This window comes from Rattus norvegicus, chromosome 8 (genome assembly GCF_036323735.1).
Source record: "Rattus norvegicus strain BN/NHsdMcwi chromosome 8, GRCr8, whole genome shotgun sequence".
NCBI classification, from domain to species: Eukaryota; Metazoa; Chordata; class Mammalia; order Rodentia; family Muridae; genus Rattus; species Rattus norvegicus.
This window is the reverse complement of record NC_086026.1, coordinates 108,038,747-108,062,866: the sequence shown is the minus strand read 5'-3', so window position 1 is coordinate 108,062,866 and position 24,120 is coordinate 108,038,747. Positions and strand designations below refer to the sequence as shown.

General features: G+C 42.1%; 1 protein-coding gene across 1 annotated transcript; it reads right to left on the bottom strand.

Annotated features, from left to right (window-relative positions):
* Positions 1-56: 56 nt before the first annotated feature.
* Copb2 (COPI coat complex subunit beta 2) lies at positions 57-22,180 on the bottom strand. The gene is made up of 22 exons (NM_021765.2): positions 22,091-22,180; positions 17,708-17,845; positions 15,540-15,626; positions 15,211-15,337; positions 14,264-14,412; positions 12,231-12,377; positions 11,666-11,765; positions 10,863-11,005; positions 10,462-10,661; positions 8,920-9,030; positions 7,823-7,911; positions 7,629-7,735; positions 6,733-6,876; positions 5,662-5,792; positions 5,166-5,373; positions 2,808-2,918; positions 1,983-2,197; positions 1,255-1,347; positions 991-1,171; positions 777-845; positions 556-624; positions 57-350 (listed from the first exon to the last, which is right to left on the bottom strand). Exons 1-22 carry the CDS (start codon positions 22,091-22,093, stop codon positions 255-257), a joined length of 2,718 nt encoding a protein of 905 aa, NP_068533.2. The 5' UTR covers positions 22,094-22,180; the 3' UTR covers positions 57-254.
* Between the last annotated feature and the right edge of the window lie 1,940 nt (positions 22,181-24,120).

Here is a 24,120-nt window from a genome sequence, read left to right as displayed (position 1 = left end):
CTCAATGGCCATTTTCATTAGGAAGGAAACTCAGGGTTTTTCATTAATTCAAAAGATTTTATGAGGGGTGGTTTAATGACAATATGAAAAAAGCACAAGTGTCTGTTTCAGTTAAAACTCTGCCCTGAAGATGAAGGGGCTATGTTCCTCCTTGTTTACGTGTGCAGAGCAAGGATTGCCACAGTTCTGGTCAGGGTGGTGGTGACTGATTTGTATGTGCCATCATAATCTCTTACTGGAGTAAATGGCAAACTTTAGTCATCCAGAATATCTTCATCCAGATTGATGTCTGTTGTATCAATATCCTCTAATTCCATGGTATCTAAATCATCTTCTAGTTCCTGGAAACTCTGCAGGGAGAGGGAGAGGGTAAATGTTACACAGTACTGTGTTACCTGGTTCACAGTCCAAAGCCAGACCCAAATTTCCTTACTACCGACAAGAGCATCATCATCCGACTTTGAAGCCTCCTCTCTGAATTAGGATGCCAAAGACATCTAACCCTCAGAGGCCTGCTCCTGACCTGGGACTTGGGGTAGAGGATGGCTGACCCACCTTTTCTTCTTTGTGAGTGGTTTGGGAGGCCATGATAACTGGGCTAGAAGCAGGTTTCCCATCAGGTTCCTAAAAAATAAGAGGTAAATATGAAGTGCAAGGAACTGGCCCGAGATGTAAATATTCCACCATGCAAAGGGAGCCCAGGATGAGGAAGTGGCTAGTGGTAGTGCTTTAATCAACAATGTCAATCATGCTGTCACATGCAGTTCTCTACAGACCTGCTGAGCTGTGGCTCTTGAGGGCTGAAAGCCTTTTGCCTCTTCCATAACATTTCTCTCTTCATTTGGCTGTCAGAATAAAACAATGATAAAATGAAAAATTTTGAAATCAAAACTTATGTCCAAATCTAGGACATTAGCTCTTACTAATGTATGAAGCACATTTTAAACCCAGACTTGTGAATGCGTGTCAGCCTGGCACTCTGCCACTCACCGTGACAAGAGGGTACTGCTTGGCTGGCCACAGATCCGCATGTGTCTCCTTCACCCATTCTTCAACAACAAAGGCTTCTTTTAATCCAGGGAAAAGGTTTTCATACTCTGTGGGGTCAGCGAGGGATTCTGCTGCTTTCTGGTTGACTTTTGAGAGATTCTCCCTCCACAACTTCACTACCCTAATATTGGAGACATCACAAAACCAAACAGATGAGTGTGGGTCCTGTCTCAGCTGAAACGTCTCTCTAAACTAAGTCCATACCTTGAGACCTGGCTGGGTAAGTAAGTTCGGGCCAGGAAGGCGGCTTCTGGGAGTCTTCCTGTTCTGATCAAGAGCTCTAGGCAAGCATCAAGCCTACAGAGTAAACAGACATACTGTTAGAGAAATAAACAGTGATGGCAGATAAAGTTCAAAGTGTGAACCTGTTGCAGAGGCAAAATCCTCCAGTGCCCCTTACACATTCACTTCTGTTGCTAAGCCTTTTAATGTTGAAACTTGATGGGTGTGAGGCACAACAGTGTTCATGACAGCTTTCAGCTTATTTGGACAACTTTTATGGCAGGTCTGGAAGTGTAGCACAGTAGCTCAGCAGTGAACATTTATCCAGTGAGCACAAATCCCTGGAGATCAGCCCCTTAGCATACCTCAACAAAGACGTCTGATGGTGAGGCCTGGGGTTTTTAAGAATTGGCATATAGAGCAAGACTAGTAATACTAGTGTGTTTATTTCCAAAAGGCAAACCAATGTCCATGTGACTTAGCTCACATTAACTGTTGTTAGACTTAAAAATTCACACTGTTTTCACAGTTGAGCTCAAATAGCAGTAGCATTTTAATCCTATATCTTTGTACATAACAGATGAGAACTGCCTTCACCAGCTGTCCCCAGGGTTTGTGTTTCATATTCCTCTCAAATACCATCCTCACAGTCAATGGAGAAATACTGCTTACAACTCCTTGAGATTTTTAGACCTTGAGATAATACTTACTTGCCCTGTAAAAAATAGCTCATGAATGCCACGTTATTTTTGCCATCTCTCTCCGCACCTTCTGCCAGCTTGTTCACCATACTAGCGTTTCCAGAGGCAGTGGCCAAGAGCAGCAGACCACCGTAGTCCTGGGCATGGTGCAAACACTCCTGGGCTAGGCTGAACTGACATTTACTAATGGCAAGTTCGGCAAGTTGTTTCCACTTCTGCTCCGACTATAAGAATTTAAGATAAAACATCTTTGGAAATAGCATTTCAACATTATCCTGTTACTTTGAATATCACTGTGATGACAATTAGAAGATATTTATATAAGACATACATATAATTTTTGAGTTGTGCTTGGTAAATTGGCTGTCAGTCAAAGACATGATAAAAATGTGCAATGAGGAAATGAAAATCACATGAACAAAAGTAATTCAAATGATACTTGAATAATTAACTCATTTTCAATTTTTACTTACACAGTGAAACTGAATCTAAAACCATGTAAATGGAATTAAAATGTCATTAGACTACAATTATTTTAACAAGTAAATTAGTAATACTTTTAGGAAGAGTAGAAAATTACATCCTTAAATATTTAATGAATGTGGTCATTCATTTGTAGCTTCCCAGAAATCAAATAAAATGTACATTTAAATGATCTTGACAGCTAATTTTTTGTACAGTCTGAAATTAATTTACTCATGAAATGCTATACTTAACCCCTAATTTCCAGTACACACACACACACACACACACACACACATATATATAGTAGGTACAGCCAAGTACCTACTAAGCCTCCCCTGGGTTATGGGAAAGTCTGGGATTAGAACATACCTCTGCCTCCACTGCTAACTGGTAAGCAATTTTCAGCTCCCCAAGTTGAAGAGCAAGCTCAAAACGATGTTCAGGATCTGTGGATACTGTGAGTGCTTGCTGCTTGAAGCCCTGCACATTTTAAAAAAGAAAATGTGTGACTTAGACATTCAGAAGACTGTGAATATATAGTATACACAGGCAACAAATTATTCTCTCAAAAGACCTTATAGACAGAAGATCCCACAGCCATCTATTTCAGTGAACCAAATGGAATCTAACCCCAGCAACCAGATACCAATTAGCATCCATGAATATGCAACCAACAATGTAAAATGGGAGCCATTTTTAGCAAATCAAGTTTGCATTCCCATTTCTTCTTTAAAATGTCTATTTTGCACAATTTCATACTTAGGTCTTTAAGATCATTCTGTAACAAAGATGCTACAGGAATAGATACGCAAATTTAAAAGACTTCTGGGAGAGTTAGGATGTGGATCAGAACTAAAGAACTAATGTACTTCATATAATTTAGGTCCTAATTAAATATAAAAATTTTATTGCATGGGGAGGTAAATTCAGCTGCTGGAAACTTCAGAAATGAGCCTTAGGTGTTATCTAGTCCTGTTGCTGTAAAATTAAAAAAAAAAAGTTTTCTTATCCCACACTAGATCCCGCACCATAGTGCCTCATGGCATCTGTTAGATATTTTCATCTCAGTCATATGACTCACCCACTAGCCCCAACCCCTCTCACAGGCTACTGTCTGAGCCTGGCAACAATCTCTCTTCCCATCTAGTTCCCAAGGCAAGGTGCCAACATGCCAGACATATACATAAAGACTCATCGTATAGAGGTTAGTGACAGAAATGGGAAGAGAAAGGTAAACCTTCCAATATTCTCTTATCTGTAGGTCATTTAGCCTATAGCCAGGCTCTAGGCACTGAGGGGCTGTCATCAGTTAGGCTTTATTTTGCTCTCGGATTCAGCCTATCAAGTATCCCTCCCATTAGGGCTCCATTAGGGTATAAAGCCACAGGACAGGCTTTTAAATAAATTAACTACTGTCCTGTAACTGCCATTACAAAGTTAACTTCTGTAAAACAAAAGTTACAGTTACCAGTTTACATTGATGGGCAAGTTTTTGCAGCTCTGGGAAAGTGGCAGTCAGAAGGAAACTTGTGTGGTTTATCTCAGCACACTGAAGGAAATGCTTTAGTGTCGGGTGGCCAGGACAGAGAAGCTGGACAACTTTCAGAGTTCAATCTAACTATCTTCATGTTGCTGGAAACGTTCCACTCCCAGCTACCCACTGGTGCAGTAAACACTGCTTCTAAATAATCCAAGTCACTGCTTTGCCTCACTAGCACTGACACAGCAGAAAACCCAGAGCAGACAGCAGATGGTTGGAACTGGTCAGGTAGGGACAGAGCAGAACAGAGGAAGAGGGTGACATGTCCTTGCTTTTGCTGTATTTCCAATCCCCACTAAGACACACTACATGTAATTTGTGTGTGTGTGTGTGGGGGGGGGGCCTAAACGCCTAAGGACATACTACAAAAGGAGAGAAAATATGACTGAACAAATTCTAAAGAGAACTTTTGTTTTAAGATTTATTTTTGCGTATGAACGTTTGGCATACATGTATATAAGCATACTATCTATGTGCCCGATGCCTACAGAAGCCGGAAGAGGACACTGAGTCTCCCTGGAACGGGAGTATCCAGCAAGTGTCAGCTGGTAAGTAGTCCCGGAACCAAACCTAAGTCCTCTACAAAGGCTGTGCCCGCCCTGTGATGTCCGTACTCCTAGGCTTCACTCCACATAAAGCTGAAGAACGAGAATCAATGTCCTGCTGCATCCTTCATCATGAAGACAGTCAGTACTTTGGGCAAATAGGAAGGGCAGGGAAGAACATCTGGTTTCATCTAGTTTACACATGGCAGAACCCACTCCGTACGCTGTGACTATATAACTGGACACAGTGCAAAGGCACACTGGTAACGATACATTTTATCAGAGACATTTTACCACATTTTTAAAAAGAGTTAAAACAAGAAAAAAAATAATCCAGCTTGGGTATTTTGTTTTTAGGACACAGTCTCTGTACCCCTGGCTGGCCTGGAACTCTGGAACTACCTCTGCCCGCCTAGTGCTGGAATTAAAGGGAGTGTAAGGAAAAGAGTGATAAAACCAGCGCCAACACCGCCAGAGGTACTGAGGGTTCTGAGCCTAAAGAAGAGTTCAAGCCCAATGTGCTATGTCCTGCCACAGAAACCTGACGGTGGTAAGAAAGATGAGATGACATTCTACAACTGTTACTAACATTATGTCAAATGCTTTTAGAGGGGGAAGAGAAGTAGGCAGGCAACTTCTCACCTGCTTTTCCAAAAAGTGTGCAACTCTGGTCCTCTGTTCTTTGGGGATAGTAGGGAGCACCTTATCAGCCATGCTGAAATCCCTCCGCATGACAGCAGTCTGGTATTCCAGGACTGAAACTAACAGGGAGTAGCTAACTATGTTCAATTCTTTATCTCCCAGATAAAGCCTATTGTCTTTTGGAATATAGCCCAGAAGGTACATTGTCCTGTAAGAGAAAGAGAAACAAACTTAGAAGTCCAAATCTACAGTTATACCAACACACACACACACACACACACACACACACACACACACACACACACACACACACACCTCTTGCTCAAATCCTTACATTTGATGGATGTGATTTTGGTTACCATCAGAAAATCTACTAAAACTAATGTGGGGGAAATAACTCTATCTATCACTGTTAACACAGTCAACATGGCACTTTGTTCATAAAGCACTTCCAAATTTAGGCTGCTTAAGACAAAAGCAAAATGGTACTCAGTACCTGTCCAAGTGGGCAATGGTGACAATCTCGCCTCCCACATAATAGTTTAATCTGTTCACAGAACTTGTGTAGATGAAGCAGTCACCTACCCACAGCCCAGTTTTCACAATTTCCTGAATTTCACCAAGAACCTAAAAAAAAGAAAACAAGACTATTGCAATCTTAGTCAACACCAGAAATCTGTGAACGACAAGCTAGATATGATCAGAGTGGTAAGGAATGTAAAGTAAAATCCAATTTTGAGAACATTCTTCCTAAGAATTCTTGTCTTTCTTTTTTAAAAACAGTTTTCAATGAGTACAGTGTGAGATCTCACTGTTGAGTCATAACATAACTAACGGGATTAATCTAAACTGCCCAACACAGGAACTGGGGTGCTAAGTATCTCCACGTCCTTTAGGACGTCTCAGCAGCAGATGCTTAGCTTTTCCCATCTCAGAGCGCGTTTGAGCCATTCTAGCTCAAGAGTCTTAGAACCAAACACCTTCACCTTTCCTTGGTGAAGGATGGCAAAGCAAGCCTGCAGATTTCCTAGAAGTCAGGGCACATATTTATTTTAAACATACAGTGGTGGTTTGAATCGGTATGGCCCCCATAAACTCATGTGTTTGAAAGCTTGGCCCATGGGAAGTGGCACTATCAGGTATGGCCTTCTTAGAGGAAGTGTATCACTGGAGGCGGCGCTCTGAGGTAATTTATATGTTCAAACTCTGCCCAGTGTAAAATACAGTAGTCTCTCTCCTAGCTGCCTTTGGATCAAGATGTAGATCTCTTGGCTTCTCCTACACCATTAGGATGCCATGCTTCCCATCATGATGATAATGGACAGCCAGCCCCAATAAATGTTATTCTTTATGAGTGGCCTTGGCCATGGTGTCTCTTCACAGCAATAAAATCCTAACTGAGGCACACACTTTCAGATTCTGTTTGTGCCAAAATTTTACATGTTATCAGAACTTGCAATCACCCTACCCAGACCTAATTTCACAGAAATGTTAACATCAGTTTTGTCTGTCCTAAGAATATAAAATACTAAAACAAAGCCTAAGCTGGACTCAGACAGACACTTACCTCAAAGGCGTCCTCAATGCCATCCTCAGTAACTCCCTCGTGGGTTTCCTGTGCAGCCAAGACTTTTTCTGACAGATATTTAAGAATAAAAAATGACTCCTCGGTGGCAATACAGACCAGCTCTCCAGAGTCAGACCAGAAGATCTGTAACCCAACAGACAGACAGACAGACAGATGACTGACTGACTGCCTTTCTGAGAAGCCACCCCAAACTTTGTTCACTACAGGATCAGTCTTACAGCAAGGTCGTCATTGTGTACTTCTACACTCATTCAGCAAGGCGGACAGCACAACACTGTTGTGGAATACCAATGGGAAACAGGGTGCTGTCATTCAGAAGGGGTGGGCTGTTCCTTGTTCCCTAAAACTATTTCTTACTCCTTACTTCCTCTTTCTCCACACACATTGTGCACTTATACATAAAGGTAGGAAAAGCAATAATACCCAAGCCGGGACCTTTGGTGGGTTATGGCCCCAGTCTCTTTAGACAGACTCAGGACCATAGCGAGGCAAGGTACTTTCTCCTGGCCACAGTCTTAACAGTGAAAGCTGTCAACCAACCAGCAGCTCTCAGTTTGCTACTAGAGTTCTCCTGCAATCATCACATGAATTATAAATATTTCCACAACTGCTGTCTTCAACATGTTTATTTTGTTAACGACATTTAAAATTAAGAGTTTGGAATTTGTACTTGTATTCTATACTTCTACAAATAGTCAATGATTACTATCTGATTCCAATGCATAACTGATATCCTGGGCACTTCTTAGGGAAATAGCACGGCGAGCAGCCCAATGGGCCCAGTATAGCAGTGTACAAAGAGCCATTCTTGACATGAGGGACTCAGACATTTCAAAGATAAACCTCCCAAAAGCAACCACAGAGGAGAAACTCACGTGCTTGGGCTGAATTTCAATTCTGCGGATGAGTTCGGTATTCTCCCAGTCATAGAATGCTAAGCCATTTACAGACCTGACTCCCAGCAAGAAGCCCCCATAGATACCTTAAAAAGGACACAGAAAGAGCCCACTTGAATGTGTGGAGACATTACAAAGATTCTCAAAATGTATCACAAACGAACAGCACTCACTTTCAGCTCCAAAATCAGGTTTAAATGATTTCTTTTCCTTAAAGTTCTTAAATATCTTTACAACACTGTTGCTTTCTCTTATTGCATACCTGAGGGGCAAGGGAAACAGCATATTAAACACTAAGTCATAATTCCAATAAATGTTAGAAATATCCCCAAATACTCTGATAAAATATTAATTATTGAAAAATAAAAAATTTATCTTCATTGAAAATTCAACTGGCTTAATTTTGTTCTAAGATAGAGTAAAAACATTGCAACTAAACAAATAATGACTTTCATGCTATATGTTATACAAATTACTAAAGCTTAGAAACCATTTTCAAAACTAGAAATGGCACTGATATCTAAAAGTGAATACTGAAATGGTGGTACATCCACTCAATGGACTACTGTACACAAAACTCCTTACTGATACAGGTAAAAACACAGATGACCTCGAAAGCCAGATCTAAGAATGCATGTGTGTAGTGCTCCACTCATAAAACTACCAAGAAGTCTCAAAGTCTGACCTGTAGAGTAACAAAAGATCGGTGTTTGCCTGGGACTGGGGAGTGAATAGATTGGGGTGGAGATATTCTGACTGTGTTGGTGGCTATGAGCTGTAACATTGTAAAGGATTAATATGGCTTCTGCTTTTAGTGAGAGCATTTTCTGACTGTTCTGAATTCAGACTGAATGGGTTGAGAATGCGCAGTGGGGACATGCAGGCATTCAAGTTTTATCAAGGGGAGCTGGCATAAGCAGCACCCCCAACTAGTTCATAAAGGAGCCCCTTGGAGGCCCTGTCTGGGACGGCTTCCTAAAGGCCCACCTGATGCAGGGCTACTTTGCCTTAAAGCTAAGCATCAAGTCATGTCACAGGCTCCAGCAAGGATTTCAGTCTTGAATTCCCAGTTGAATGGATTTAGTACATCTGCCCGAGTGAGGCAGCATGGCAATTCAGACAGGGCAAGGGCAGTTTATACTCTGAATGCTTCAGCTAAGCAGCTGTGGTGGAACTGTCGTTTACCATGGAAAAGCATGGTAACTTTTCAACCACACTGGCACCAACATCCTATTTGCAATCAGGGTAAAGTGGGCTTCATGCATCTTACTCTGAAGAATCGTGGGCCCATGCAAACTCCTGGGCAGATCCAAAGCTCTTGTTTCTCAAGGCCATTGCTGTGTAGATGATATATTCTCCATCACCACACACCACGACAAACCTGGGAGTGACAGAAAGCAGGGACACTGACATAAGTGTCAGCAAACAGTAATTCCTATTCACGATACAATAATCCATAACACGATGCTATGTTAGTTAATTATTATTTCAAATGTTAGAGCTACATACTTATTTGAATATGCTAAGAATAAATATTATAAGAAACAAAATCAAAAAAGCAATTATCAGTATGGGTTACTGACAAAGACATTGCAGCGGCCTGGAGCCTGGGGTGAGCAAGTACAGTGAGATGCAGATGTCTCCAACCACGCAGTAATGGTTGCTGAGCCCCAAGAGGCTTAAACCATGCTCATGGCTTCACAACACAAGAAGGCACTGCTTTACAGCATGCTTACCTGTGCACCAATGCTCATCATTAAATGAGCAAAACACTGTATTCAACTATTAGTTATTACAATGAACAGGATCACTAACATTTAAATAATGAGTAAAAATAGAATGTTACATGGCCAAACATTTCCCCAGAAGACAAAACACCTCTCTTCAAATTCCTTCAGAACCTGATAATGTCTGTTATTGGAGGACACTCACAGGTAAGATTAAAACCTTACAGAAAAGATGTCTGGAGGTATTAAATACACACACACACACACACACACACACACACACACACACACACACACACACACAATGCCTAAACTTTCATAAGATACTTAAAAATGATTACAGACATCAACGATTGAGCATTAATACCATACTTTGTCATTTACAGCTTAAGACATCCAGATATACTGTAAAATAATTTTTAAAGCTCTAGAGCAGTGGTTCTTAACCTGAAGGTCACAATCCCTTTGGAGGGTTGAATGACACTTTCACAGGGGTCACGTGTATATCCTGTTTATCAGATATTTATAGTACAATTCATAAAAGTCACGAAATTACAGTTGTGAAATAGCAATGATGTTATGGTTGGGGTCGTACGACATGAGGAACTGTACTAAGGTGTCACAGCAGTAGGGGTTAAAAGCTCTACAGCTTTGAGCATCAACCTACCGCTTAGAGAAGTAAAAACTTCTCTCATGATTCCTACTATTTTATAAATCTTAAGGGAAAACAGAACTGACAATTCAAACTATGAATAAGAAATAGAAGATTCACAACCCCAAGCATTTTCAGAAGACAGATTGGAGTGAGTCTTCCATAAGAGCAGTAAGCAGTACACAGCACCTACTCCTGGACAGCACCAGGTTCTAGACCTAGAGAACATAAATCCTGGTCATCTGAAGAACAAGGAAACAATACTACGTAACTGTGCCCCCTTGCATGCCACCTCCATCAACTGAGCTGGCAGCTGGCAACTGCAGACTGTGGGCTGGGCACAGCTCCAGGAGGCAGAGTGGGGACACGCTGTGCATATGCAAAGTTGCTCCACCATACACAAGCGCAGAGGGGGACGTCACTGACAGCTTACCTCCCATTAGGATTGTGCTGAATGGTCTGTGGATATATTTCACAGCTGCCCATATCCTTTACTGCTAGTGGCAGTCTTTCTCCATCTTTAATTTCGGTGTCACCCATTGCTTTCAGGTTGGCCTGCTGGACCTCTGAATGCTTGGCCCAGATTATCTTTCCATTGGCATCCATGGACATGGCAGGTTCCTCCCGACCAAGCTGGAACAATAGCAACAGCTCTTAGCAACTAAAAGGACAACAAAAACCAGACAACACACCAATTTCCCCTCACTGAGTCTTACTCCACGTTAAACTGACATTGCCTAACCTTTTCTAATGAACAACAGAAGTGCTAGTTTAACAAAGCTGGAGACTTGGAATGGCTTTGCCTATCTCCATCCATTTAAAACAAGTAGTTACCTTAACAATGATGCTCCCTTCATCGTAGCCCAGAGCGACATTGTTGGAGCCTCTCAGACTGGCCACACACCACACTCGCTCCATTCCGTAATTCAGTGTGCTCTCCAGCCGGTAGGTGCTGGAGTGCCAGATTCGCACCGTTCCTAAAAATCAACAATGTAAACATTCCCTTTGGATATGAACATCCAAAATGGCTCTCAGGTGAGTGAGCTGCTAGAAGTCTAAGTCAGTACTCGTACTTTCTAGCAACTGTATGACATTCAGATCTCTAATTCTTTAGCTGATTTTACAAAGCAACATAAGCATAAAATAACAACAACAACAACAACAAAAAAAACCAACTTGCAACTAGAAAACTAGAATTAATCTTAATTGTAAAATCACAGCAGGGTTCCCTGAGTAGAGTGCTTACCATGCAGTACATGTTTGCTGTGTGTGATTTCTCCTTCCCTCTTGCTATAACCCTATGAGTAGACTAACACATTCTTATCTCTTAGTCTATCCAAACCATACATTTGCAAAGTGACAGGGCCTGATTTTGAACCAAGTCTGTCAAACTCCAATGCACAGGCCTTTTCAGTTCTTTTCTAGAATACTTGATGTCCTTATCTTTAAATGATAGAGTCGAAAGTCATTAGAATGGTGATGATGATAAAACCCTTTTATTCTTCTGTATTTTAAGTCTAGAATCCTAATCAAGATATGGAAACTGCTAGAAACCGCCCAGTGCCATGCAGGGCCACCACTTGATTTAAATATGCAGTGAGTCATGCCAAGCACACATATAACAGACTCTAACTTACCGTCTTCTGACCCTGTGATGATGATGGGCAGCTCAGGATGGAAGCTTGCGCATGACACATTCTGGGCATGTCCCTCCAGGGTCTGCACACAAGTTTTATTCTGAAATCAAGACACAGAAAGTTACTATGTTCTACTGTTGGGAAACTCATGTTAGAAGCAAAGGGGGAGGGGTGTAAGGAAGCCTTAGAGACACAAAGCATAGCAATGTGGGTAATAACTTGGTTTATGACTGCTCCCATGGTGAAATGTGTACCACGGTTACCTCACAACACTCACTGTTGTGTCTGTTTCACTCAGATACAGAAGTCTGGTAACATGGACACTCAAAGATGCGTGGTTTAATATGACGGTTTTAAACAAACAATAAGCATGCTGGCATCTTATTTTTAAAATCTTAAAATGCATTTGCATTCTTTTTTATAAAGGGGAAAATTCTAGGACCACAATTTAGCTGTAAATACTGGGGCCTTAACCTATGACTCTGTGAAGAGTTCCGTCTTAGGTGCTATCGGAAGCAGTGAAGACCTGCCTAGCATACAGCACGGAAGGTTATAGAAACTGTACCTGATAATCCCATATTTTAACGAGCCGGTCATCTGCACCTGAAATGAGGTATGGCTTATCACCACCACTGTAGTAATCAATGCAATTCACGCCTTTTTCATGTCCCTCCAGCGTGAAGTTTGGTGATGAAGAGCCCAGCTGCCACACCTTCAGAGAACAGAGGCATCTGCCAGTCAGCACTTTCAGAGGCAGTTCCCCCGCTTTCAACACAAGACATCAAACACCACAGCCCAAGACACAGTGTTCCAGGATATTTGCTCTGGTCTCATGATAATTTTTAGAAAGCAGAATCACTTCTCCATGGAGATTATAGATATAGTTCAGTTGTTGACCCTGTTATGTTTTTCTCAACTTGACATAAGTACTTATCTGGGAAGAGGGGATTCAACTGAGAAAATGCCTCCATCAGACTGGCCTGTAGTAAGCCTTTGGAGGCATGATGGTGCCACCCAAGAAAGCAGGCTGAGCAAATCATGAGGAGCGAGCCAATGAACGGTGTTCTTCCATAGCTCTGCTCATTTTACCTCCAGGTTCCTGCCTTGAGTTCCTCCCCAACTTCCTTGGATGATGGCTGGTCAGTGTTTTAGCACAGCAACAGAAAGAAAACTAAGAAAACTGTATACAGGTGAAGCGCAGGAATCAATGAACAAATTAACACTTTGAAAACCTCTACTTTAAATTAGGTCCTGATTGGATGGGAGCTTAGTGCTGAGTAGCATGTGTCAGAATGGAAGAGCTCGCCAGGGAGAGCGAGGCACACGCCTGTGTTCCCAGTGTCTGGGAAGCTGAGAGAATTAAGAATGTGAAGCCAGTGTAGGGTGGATACACAGTAAATTCTAGGCCACCTTAGCATACACTGTAGACCCTGACTCAAAAAATCAGATAAACTTAATTTAGTGAAGAAGTTAAAACTGATCTCAGTTTCCCATCTATGTCAAAAGCAGGGGCAATTCAACAAATGATAACAAAGTCAAGTTAAAAACCTGAAGCTCTTAAAACACAAAATAGCTTATATGAGTTAAATTACTAAAAATATTATATACATGTAAGCAAATGTGTAAGCAAAAGTAATGTGATTTGAAATTTATTTTAGGTCAATGTACTGAGAGGATGGAGAAAATCTGACTGTACTCACGGCAACAAATAGTCAGTATCCAGTAGAGCCAAAGTACTGTGCTACTCTCCCAGAACACCTTGGGGCTGTGCAAGGGGAGACACAGCTCCTATCCCAAATATCCAGGATATCACAGGGATAAATGATTTTAAATTACATGAATTATCACTCAATGTGAAGACTGTTAATAGAAACAAAATCTAAAGGGAATGACATACACTCTGTCTACAGCCATTAGTCGCTAGACTGGAGCGCTAGACTGGACTTTCTCAGAATGACTATCTGTGCTAACCCTTAGAGAGCTATGAAGATGCTCAGAGAAAAATAAATTCAAATCCGAGAATGCAAAGACCTGCAGTCAGAGGGAGAGCTGATGAAGCACTGCTCTGTGAACACTCAGAGCATTGCTAGAGGACAGCGAGTAGGTCAGTCATATTGGTGTCTGTATCAGCAGCCCAGGCTAGCCCTAACCATCCTGTATTTCACTCTTAGACATCTGTAGTTTATTCTCCAACAGGAAATAAACAAAACAGACCCTGAAGACAAGCAGTCCACAGCAAGAGGCAGAAAGAGGGGATGGCAACAGAAAGAACTTAAATATAAAACAGACCAGTGATGAGGAGACAAGAATGACTAAAGGACACACACACACACACACACACACACACACACTCTCTCTCTCTCTCTCTCTCACACACACACACACACACACACACTCTCTCTCTCTCTCACACACACACACACACACACACACACACACACACACACACACACACACGTGTCCTAGAAACGTGGCAGTGCTTCTAACTGTAGATCCTAGAGTGGAAACCAATGTTCTACTGCGTTGCTTCTGCCTGGCACAGGAGCACAGGGGCTTTCTGGCCAGCCAGAGTAACGCACCAACGTAGTGGACACCTACCTTGATGGTCCTGTCGAGAGAGGCACTGGCAAACTGATTGTTATCTTTGGGGTTTATCACAATCTGCATAACATAATGCGTGTGTCCTTCAAACACTTGTGAACAAGACCATTTTTTGTCCCAGTCCCAGAGCTTAATAAGCATGTCATCTATACCAAAAGAGAGCCAAGTCAGTTGTGGATTGTTTTCATCTCTGTAATAAGACAGTTTCAGTGAGTTTTAAGGTAACACATGTAGCATAGTTCACAGTCCCAGTACCTATGCCATAGAACTAATACTGGGAAAGTCCTTCAAGTCCTTACCTGACCTCAGAGCATACTGACTACAGAACAGTGCGGACAAAGTGCATATAGACAGCTACTAAAGACATACAAAAAACACGACAACTTCTTAAATTTAATTAAACAAACAAACAAAAAAACCCCAGTGGTTACCGGCTAAGTCTGGCTAAAAAAGCTGACTGTGGAAAGAGGCAGAATTTGCCTGATGAGATAAACTGCTTTTACAGAAGTTCTCACTTGTTAAATTTATAAATATTTCAAAGACTACTACCAACTCAGGGATACCCAGGTAACAGCCCTCCTGCGGGTCGCTTTACACTAATACCAGGGAGCGAGCTAGCTAGTCTGCATATGCAGATAAACCAACAGAGCCTGTGGCAATCTGCCAACAGCCTGCTCATCAGCATTCTAATGCGCTTTCTGCTCCCCAGATACAGATGCTTCTAGACCTTCGAATTTTCCATCAGGAATTAGAGCAATTGCAATATAATCCTATTAAAATACTAAAATACACAGGTGGGCAGCACCAACAGCACAGTAATGGATTCAAATTGTTTAACAGAAGCTTGGAGTGAGAGCTCCATTTGCCACTGCAGTTAAAGCACAACATGTCTCGGGAAGCAAATCATTACTCAGTGCACAGGACTGAGGCAGGTTGTCTCTTACCACTGCTTGTGAGAATGAACGGCTGGGTGGGATGAACAGCAATGCAACGGATGTAATCCGAGTGTGCTTCAAACATGTGCACCCTCTCCAGGGTGTTATAATTGAACACTCTAATCTGCATATCATCCTAGGAATGGAGATTTTAAAGCATCACTATATGAGATAAACTGTATACACAACTAAACTGTATTACAAGCTCAAGGTATAGCCTCCTACCATCAGAATACTACGTTTAATTAACTTAATGAACCAGGCATTACAACTCTGTAACTAGTATCTATGACCACTGGCCAATGAGAGGGTAGGATCTGATACTCAGAGCTACTTACTGCTCCTGTCACCACCCAGTTCTTCCTTGCGACAAACTTCGCAGCTCGAACAGGGAGATCACACACTTCAAAGGTCTTCACCAGCGTCTTGAAATGTTAATAAGAATAGACACATTAAGTTATGAAGAAGTAACTAAAGAGTCTTATTCTGCTAGGATTAAAGCATCAGTCTGTGAAGTATTTCTAGTCAAACAAATGTAATGATAGCTCAACATTGGGGGAGGGGGGCAATCAACTTCTCTTCAGCAGATTTGAAAATCAGAAACTTTGAAGAGATGGTCAGAAGGCGGATGGCACTCCAGACCCTGTGTCCTGGTCTGCCCCTCCTTTCCAGCGTTGCCTTTCGCGCCTGTCTGGAAACCTACCCAGGAAACCATTTGCTCCCTTCTGGCACCACTGCCAAGCACTAGGCTAGACTCCATGCTCACTCTTCCCCACCACACTGTCCAAGCAGGACCATTGTACAGCCCACACCTACAACAGCTCGTGACTCAGCCGCTGTGCAGTTTACTCCACTCTCTGTTGAGAGAATTGTCTCTTAGCTTAGGTTCCTTTTTTAAAAAATTGAGCCCATAAACCAGGCATAGTGGCTGGCATGAGCCTTTAATCCCAGCACCTGAAGGCAGAGGCAGGTAGATCGCTGAGAGTTCAAGGCCAGCCTGCTCTACACAGTGAGCTTTATGATAGTTAGGGCTGTATAGCGAGACCTTGTTTCAGAGAAAAAAAATATTGAACCCATAGAAATGACTCAACAAGATGTTTTGGGTTTTTTTGGGTTGTTTTTTATTTTGTTTTGGTTTGTTTTTTCTTTGGTTTTTGTTGTTATTGTTATTGTTCTTTTTTGTTGTTGTTGTTGCTTTTACATCTTAGCAACACATTTCCAGAAAAAAATGCTGAGAGTTTGTGTTTAGTTGTTGTAATAATAAGCATAAAAACTACGAGGTTTAGATGTTTTTTGGGTGCTCAGAGTGAATCATCTACATGAATTAAAGGTGGGAATTCAAGAGACCTAGGAAAACCAGAGATGAGCAGATCTCTTTGTCTGTTCTTTAAAATTCTAAAAATTAAGCTTATCATTTTTTTTTGTTGTTGTTGTTCTTTTTTTCGGAGCTGGGGACCGAACCCAGGACCTTGCGCTTCCTAGGTAAGCGCTCTACCACTGAGCTAAACCCCCAGCCCCAAGCTTATCATTTTTAATGGAGTATCTCAGGAGCTCACCATAATCTTATTGGCTCACTGTTGCAACCATCTGGCTTCGCAGGCTAAGACAAAGCTGAGTGCCACACAGACACATAGCTGCTACTAGGGAATATGGCATGAACAGAGCAAGCTGAGCATGCAGTCTCTACAACAGCAGAAAAATGTCCAAATCTTCTGAGTCATCAACAAATCCAAGGATATGTGGAGCAGCAAGAGGCCAGCTACAGAACCTCCATGACTGAGTACCACATGAGGGGCATGGTTGGACAAAGAGCAAGAAAAGTCAACTTACACTTCAGGAGCTAAACGAAAGAGCAAAACGCTGCATCCCCAGACCACAGAAGTGGCTACATCTAAGTTAAGAAAGCAACAGCTAACACCAAGATGTGAGTGAGAAGCAACTGCCTAAGATTTTATTTCACATTCTTTCTTCATGCAAGGGTCACAACAGTTAGCATCCATTCAGAGGAATAAATCAAGGCTCAGTATGGTTAAGACTTGCCAGTAAATTAGCAGCAGGGGGATTTAAGTAATAAAACACTGCTGTTGTTTTAAGTCATCGACCTGCTACCTCAAGGAGAGTCCAATACTTCCTTATCTGAATGTAAGACCATCCGGATGGACCTCACCCTGCAGAGCAGCCCTGCGAGAGTGCTGTTCCACTCTCAATACACATGGATAGCAGCTGCCTCTTTGCCACTGGTGACAGAGGGAGAAAATAAGCAGAACAGAAGCTGGTGCTAACACTCCCTACATCGATGTTGCTCTATTTAAATATCACATACACTATGCCCAGAAGAACCTCTTCCACAGGCAACACCCACACGAACCTAGCTCCTGAAAATAACGCTCCATCCTACTTCGAGAAGCAGTGCACACGCGGCTTCTTGGACTCTGGTGGTTCTTTCATTATTAGTGCTGGTATTTTATAGCTTTTATTGCTAATGAAGTCCTTTCAAAAATCTTACCTGAGTTTCATGATTCCAAACACACACACTGCCATTGTAAAGACTAGCCAGCATCCATGGCTCAGTCGGATGCAAATCCACACTCTTAACCCGATCAGACCTAGCAGTTAGCTTTCTCTTGATGTCAAGTCGAAGAGGCTAAGGGGAAAAGACAATTGTTGAATAAAATTAAATTCTTAAGCCAAATAAAATATGCTTGAAACAGTGTATAAGAGGCTTACAAAAAAAATTCTGTTTTAACTTTGCTAAATTGTGAATAGTTTCTAGTCTAAAGCATGGGGTATTTTTAGATTTCAGAGGTGGTTTTCCAATTTATCCTGACTTTATAGCCTTAAAGTTTATAGGGGCTTCAAGTGATGGTTTTTTTTGTTTGTTTGTTTTGTTTTTTTTTAATTTGGAGCTGGGAACCGAACCCAGGGCCTTGCGCTTGCTAGGCAAGCATTCTACCACTGGGCCAAATCCTCAACCCTGATGTTTTATATTTATGTAAAGACTCTCAATTTGATTTTTTTAGAAGACTGTTATATCTGGCTTTGTTTCCAGATATACCATTTTGGTTGACATGTAACAAAACAACCACCATCTGGCCTCAAACACATAAAGCTAGGACGCAGAATATATCAGCCATTTTGGAGAATGGGATGTTCTGCTTTGATGCTGTCTGAGAAGTGGGGGTTCCTTAAAGAACACGTGTGGGATCTGAAGCCTAAGGAGTAACTGTTTACACTCGGCTAAATTAAAATCCACTAGTCTATCCTACACTTTGCAGATTTTTAACTCCTGCCTGTTTTTTGTAACAGAATACATTGGTCATTTGGGAAATGATAGTTCATTGAGTTATACAGATCCACATATACGACAAACTTCATTACCCTTAATCAAAAGCCACATTTATTAGTATTTAATACTAATAGATTAGTATTAATACTAATCACTAATTAGTATTAATACTAACCATTTCCTACTTTAACTGACATATCTTTGAATATCAGAAATACATGACGTTCACTCTTTAAAATTCAAACTTTCATTTGAAAACTAGAATTCTATCATCAGTAACAAACATGGTCAGGGACCAGCCAGCTTCTTCCAGTTATCAGGCTGTCTACTAAATATATCTGGATAAGCAGTTAGTTTCTCGGCCATCATTTCAAGTAAAGCTTGCAACCTGAACCTTTATCTGTACTAAAGTGCGTGTTCCAACAGACACATCTTACTTTACCCATCCTCCTTTCATAACACTAATACAGAAGCTTCAGAAGATGTCTCCTGAGGTGTTGAGACTGACAGCATTAATGACATTTTACTATTTCATTCATGGCAATCTCACTTAAAACCTGGCTCCTTACAAACAAGTGTCTGACAACCAGAACACTATCAGGTTGGACGTGGTGGTGTACTCATGCAATTTCAGCACTCTGGGAAACAGAACTGTGAGTTCAAGGTCAGCCTGAGCTATAAGACAAAACTGTCTCAAAAAGAATGTATCACTAGCACATTCTTGAATCACTGTACCAGCACGGTTACCTTTCATCAGTGCAGATACAAACCTAGCAGAAAGGCCAGCAGCATCTCACTAAAATTTCTGATCTGTGACGTCTTGATAACAGGAAGAGACTTCTAAGGAACTACAAAACATACTTCTAGAACACCCAGTTTATAGATAGGTAAATAAATTCAAAACATCAACTACGTCACAATTTCATGTCCATGCATGAGTGCTGTACCAGAAAATGTCATTCATGAAACTGTACTAATCCTAAACCATAATATTAAATGAGCTCTTTAAAAATAATCAGATGGGGAGGACATTTAAACTGTAGACAAGTAGTAATGCCTGATCAATAAGGGTTTACTCATGTTCATAAAGGTCTTTTGAATGTATAGAAACATACTGAAAAGTAGAACAATTTTAAACAAATTAAGCCATTAAATAGTAACAGTTTAAAACTGCCCCTTTCCAGTTAGACTCCTTCTCTGAACCGCAGACCAGAAACTGATTTGAGTGACTGTGTTCCGTTTCTCCTAGGGATGCCACCACAGAAGAAAAGTTAATTCGTTCAAAGATGCCCTGGAGCACTCTCTCTTATCCGCGCAGGTCAAATGCATGTCCCCTTCAATAAGCCTAATGCACAGCCTGAAAGCTTACTGGCCAGATGAGTCTCTGTGCTAGTGTCTTGTGCTGTTCTGTAACAATCATGAATTCAACAGAAATCTAAGGTTGCTTCTAAGCACAAATTGAGGATCTGGCAGAGATAATATCCTGAAACAAACACCTAACAAGGCGTTTATTCACCTCTTTTTGTGTCTTTGTCTACTTCTAACTTCTTTGTCTACTTCTAACTTCTTCCATGTTTGCCTCCCTCACTTTCAAAAACAACATTAGGACGGTGTTTTCTCTCTTCAGCTTTCTTGAGAACTCCTCCACTGCTGTGTGGTCCTGCCTATCTCTTATATACTCAAGCCACTATCTTCAAATCACATGCTAATTTCAGGAAAACAAACCTTTTCAATGATTTCTGAATTTTTGCCCCACTGACTACTGACATGGATTTTAACTACTTCTTTGAGCCAACAACAAGCAGGAAGTATATTATGCCAGGAGCCATAGTGGGTCTTCAACATAACATAAGCCACATATCCAAGTAAGTATGTGTGTGTGTGTGTGTGTGTGTGTGTGTGTGTGTGTGTGTGAAATAGGATTGTGAGGATAAATCCTAACAATGTTTTTAAATTGATTTTTCAAAATGGCCAGGGATCTCTGAACTATCTAGTCTAGCTGCACATACTCCAAGCAAAGACACCCATTTTAAAATGTCCATTACTGCAGGCAAGAGCTCCTGGAGTCATACTTACCATCTCAGTCATGATTAAAAAAAAAAAAAAAAAAGACATCATACCAGGTCTTAGATGATTAACCTACTCACACTGCATCCTCAACTCCAGACTTAGTTTAAATGTTGCTGCCACCACTACGCCCTCTCTGATTGGCCTAGCCAGAGGATTCCCCCCCCCCCCCCCCCCCCCCCCCGTTTATAGTACATCCACATGCACAGCTCTTCTTGCTTGTGGAGTGGATTATTTCTTAAGGGCCTGCCTCAATGCTTATCCAGGTCCTTCTCTCCACACCGTATTTACTTGGGAGCAGGGGAGGAGCAGGTAGTATAACTGAGATCCACACTACATTCAAGCCTCATCTGCAGCTCTCAAGTCAGACATACAGTATTAAGCTTAATTAGCCTCCCAGGTTTGGCTTGTATAAATGGGGATAATAATATCTCTCTTAGCATTCCGAGATTTAAAATCAGAGTTCAGTTAGAGCAGACCAGAGCAAGGCTTACAGGAACCACCATAAACATTACTCATAATTATCTACAGGCTGCTGTGACAATCAGCTGGTAAATGTTTAGCAAAATACAGGAGAGTGAGTTCTCCTATGGTGAGTGAGCAAATAAATAAATTCGTGTTTTGTACTTTTTACCGGAGACTTAAAATACAGTCATCCTTTGGTGCCTGCACATGGTTCCAGTACCCTCCACCAAACCAAAACCCTCAAGTTCAGTTATTTTAGTGCTTATAATCTACCCATGACTCCTGGTCATCTCTACATTAGTTACAACACCAATACAGGGTCAAAGTTGTAAAGAGTTGTTGTATATTATCACAAGGAGAAAAAAATAACAGCACATGTTCACACAATAGTTTTCCCCAAATGTCTTCCACCAAAAGCTGGTTCAATTTGTGGGTATGGGACTCACATACCTTGAAGAATGAAAGCAAGGTTTCACTATTAAAAATATGTCTCAAAATGAAATGAGGCAGATCTAAGGGCCTTTCCCCAAAATACCATCCTCTGTGAGCCTAGAAGGCCCAATCAACACCAGCTAGAAAACGCCGAACTGGGCCGCCAAAGCATTTGAAATTCCGCCTCTGATTCCACATACATTTAACTTTTTCCCCCCTCTGCTTAAGTTTGCAATTTGGTGTGTGCACACTATCAAACACCGCGCGCAACCTGGATTAGCAAACATCACTTCAATGACAGAATGAAGTGACTTTGTCAAAGTAGCCTTTGTCGCCCGACTCCTACCTCTAGCATTTACTTGCACTACTGGACCCACTGCAGACTGCAGGTGCACTGACAGGAGCCCTGACTGCCAGGAGAGTCGGCGGCAGCTAACTCGCAGACACCCCCCTACACTACCGTGTAACCACGGCAGCCTCCCAGTCTGGCCTTCTTCCTCCCAGGACTCCCAACGGGACAGGAGGACCCCGCCAGGCCGCAGCAGCGCAGACCGCTTCTAACTACGGCCCCTAGCCCGGAGGCCCCGGGAACCCCGTAGCCGGTAGGCTCCACTCTCTGTCCTTTGAGGCTCGACCTACCATGGCTCCGATTGTCCGAGCCCCAGCCTCTCACAGGCTCCGAGCGACACTGGTACTCAAGAACACACAGACCCACGGAGCAGTGGACCCACTGACGTGGAACTTCCGGGAAGCGGCTCTCGCGACACTCGGAACCAGGCTCTGCGCCTGCGCAAATTCTCCGTAAGGCAATCTGCGCGTAGTCCCGCCCCAGTTTCCTAGGTAACGCGGCCTTCCGCGTCTTCTGCTGCGGAGCTGTTGAGTTGGCTGTTCCGTGTATTGCTGAGGTTAGGATAGGGCGGTGACCAGCGGCCATCGGGCAGTTTACCTGCTAGCAGGTTCAGAAAGCTAAGAAGATGGAGCACGGTGCTGAATTCCTGCTTAACGCCGGCAACAGCGATGGGGCCCGGAAGCCCTATCCGAACAACATGAGCCTCTGGCGGAGAAAAGAAGGCTCTGAAACAGTGTACTCCAGCGGGCTCCGGAACGGGGCCCAGAGCGGTGTCTGGTTTGGGTGATACCGACCGAGGCGGAAGAGATGTAGGCACGTCTCCCGCCTTTGAAGCTCCGAGGAGTCCTGAGATCTTGGTTCTGGATCCTCCCGGAGTCAGTCGAGTGATTGCCCTTCAAAAAGCATCCTCCTGGTCGTTTGTGTGGTTACAGCTGAATGTATAGCCAACACCACACAGGAGTCGTTTCCATTTTATTGATTAGGAAAGTAAGGCTCAAGGAACTTGGGTTTACTGGCCAAGATGACATAGTAAGCAGTGTTGTTAGAATCTGGACTCAGGGGGATAAGCCCTGGGAGCCCCGTGCTCTATCTGTTACGCCAAAGCAGCTCTTTAATAAGTTCAATTTCAGAAAATATCACGCCCTAAGAATCGCCAGGAAAAGTGCAAATGCACTGTGTACCGATTTCCACACACACACACACACACACACACACACACACACACACACACACACACACCTTTTAAAAAGCAAATGCTATGAAACAATGGAACTTGCCCTTTGCTGCTTATAAACCTCTGGTGGAGAAAAGCCTAGGTTTCCAGAAAGGAGGTGTTTTCATTAGTTCCTGGCTCTTGGGAGATTTATGCGCCTCGATTTTCATGTACAAAAAGTTGGGTAGTTTCCAAAGATCCACCTTTACTCTTTTGTCTCAGTAAAAACAAATTTTCTCTCAGTAATGAGATTTTACGTGAGTGAGATGAATAATCACATAATTGCACACCGTGCAGTAACCAATTGCAAAGCTCAGTTGAAAATGTTTTAAACGTGAACTATAATCTAGTGTGGTAGAATAGTGGAGCTAATATTTTTGATTCCTTAATTCTTGCATTTTTGATTTGACACAGTATCAATAAGTACAAAGTAAAACAATATCTACATTGCACAGAACCTGTTGATAAAACTTAAATCTGTGTGATGTCTGGTCTCAAAGATGTATATAGTTTTCCTGTTGGAGAGTTAAGCCCCCAAGTGTTGTGTTATTTTGTATCTCTCCCATCTTTTTTCTGTCACACTTCACCAACATCAAGCTTTGCAATAGTGACCTGTGGTCAACTCTTAGCCAGGCCATGGTGTCATGCCCATGTAATCACAGCACTTGAAGAGCTGGGAGTTCAATACCAGTCTGTGCAAGACTATTTTTTTTTCTTTTAAAGCTTATATACTGAATTTACACTATATGAAAAATTATGCTAGGTACTGCTTTAAGAGAATGCCTCTAAAACTCTGGACTTGGGTTTTGATTGAGAGAAACTTCAAGAAAATAATCAAATACTAACACAGAAATGCGCGCGTGCGCGCGCACATGCGCGCGCACACACACACATATACACACACATTTCTTAAGTGTCCAATTGTGGGCTTAAAACAGAATCTCTTGTTTACTCTGGCTTAGAGGAGACTGGAAGGTTAGGAAAATAGCTCTGGGGAAGAACAGGACTACGGTCAAGCTTGGAAGATTGGTAGCGGGTTTCCCAAGAGGTTGATTGCAATTGATAACAAGCTTAAAGTCTTACCTGGTCAATCTCTAGGATGGCTGT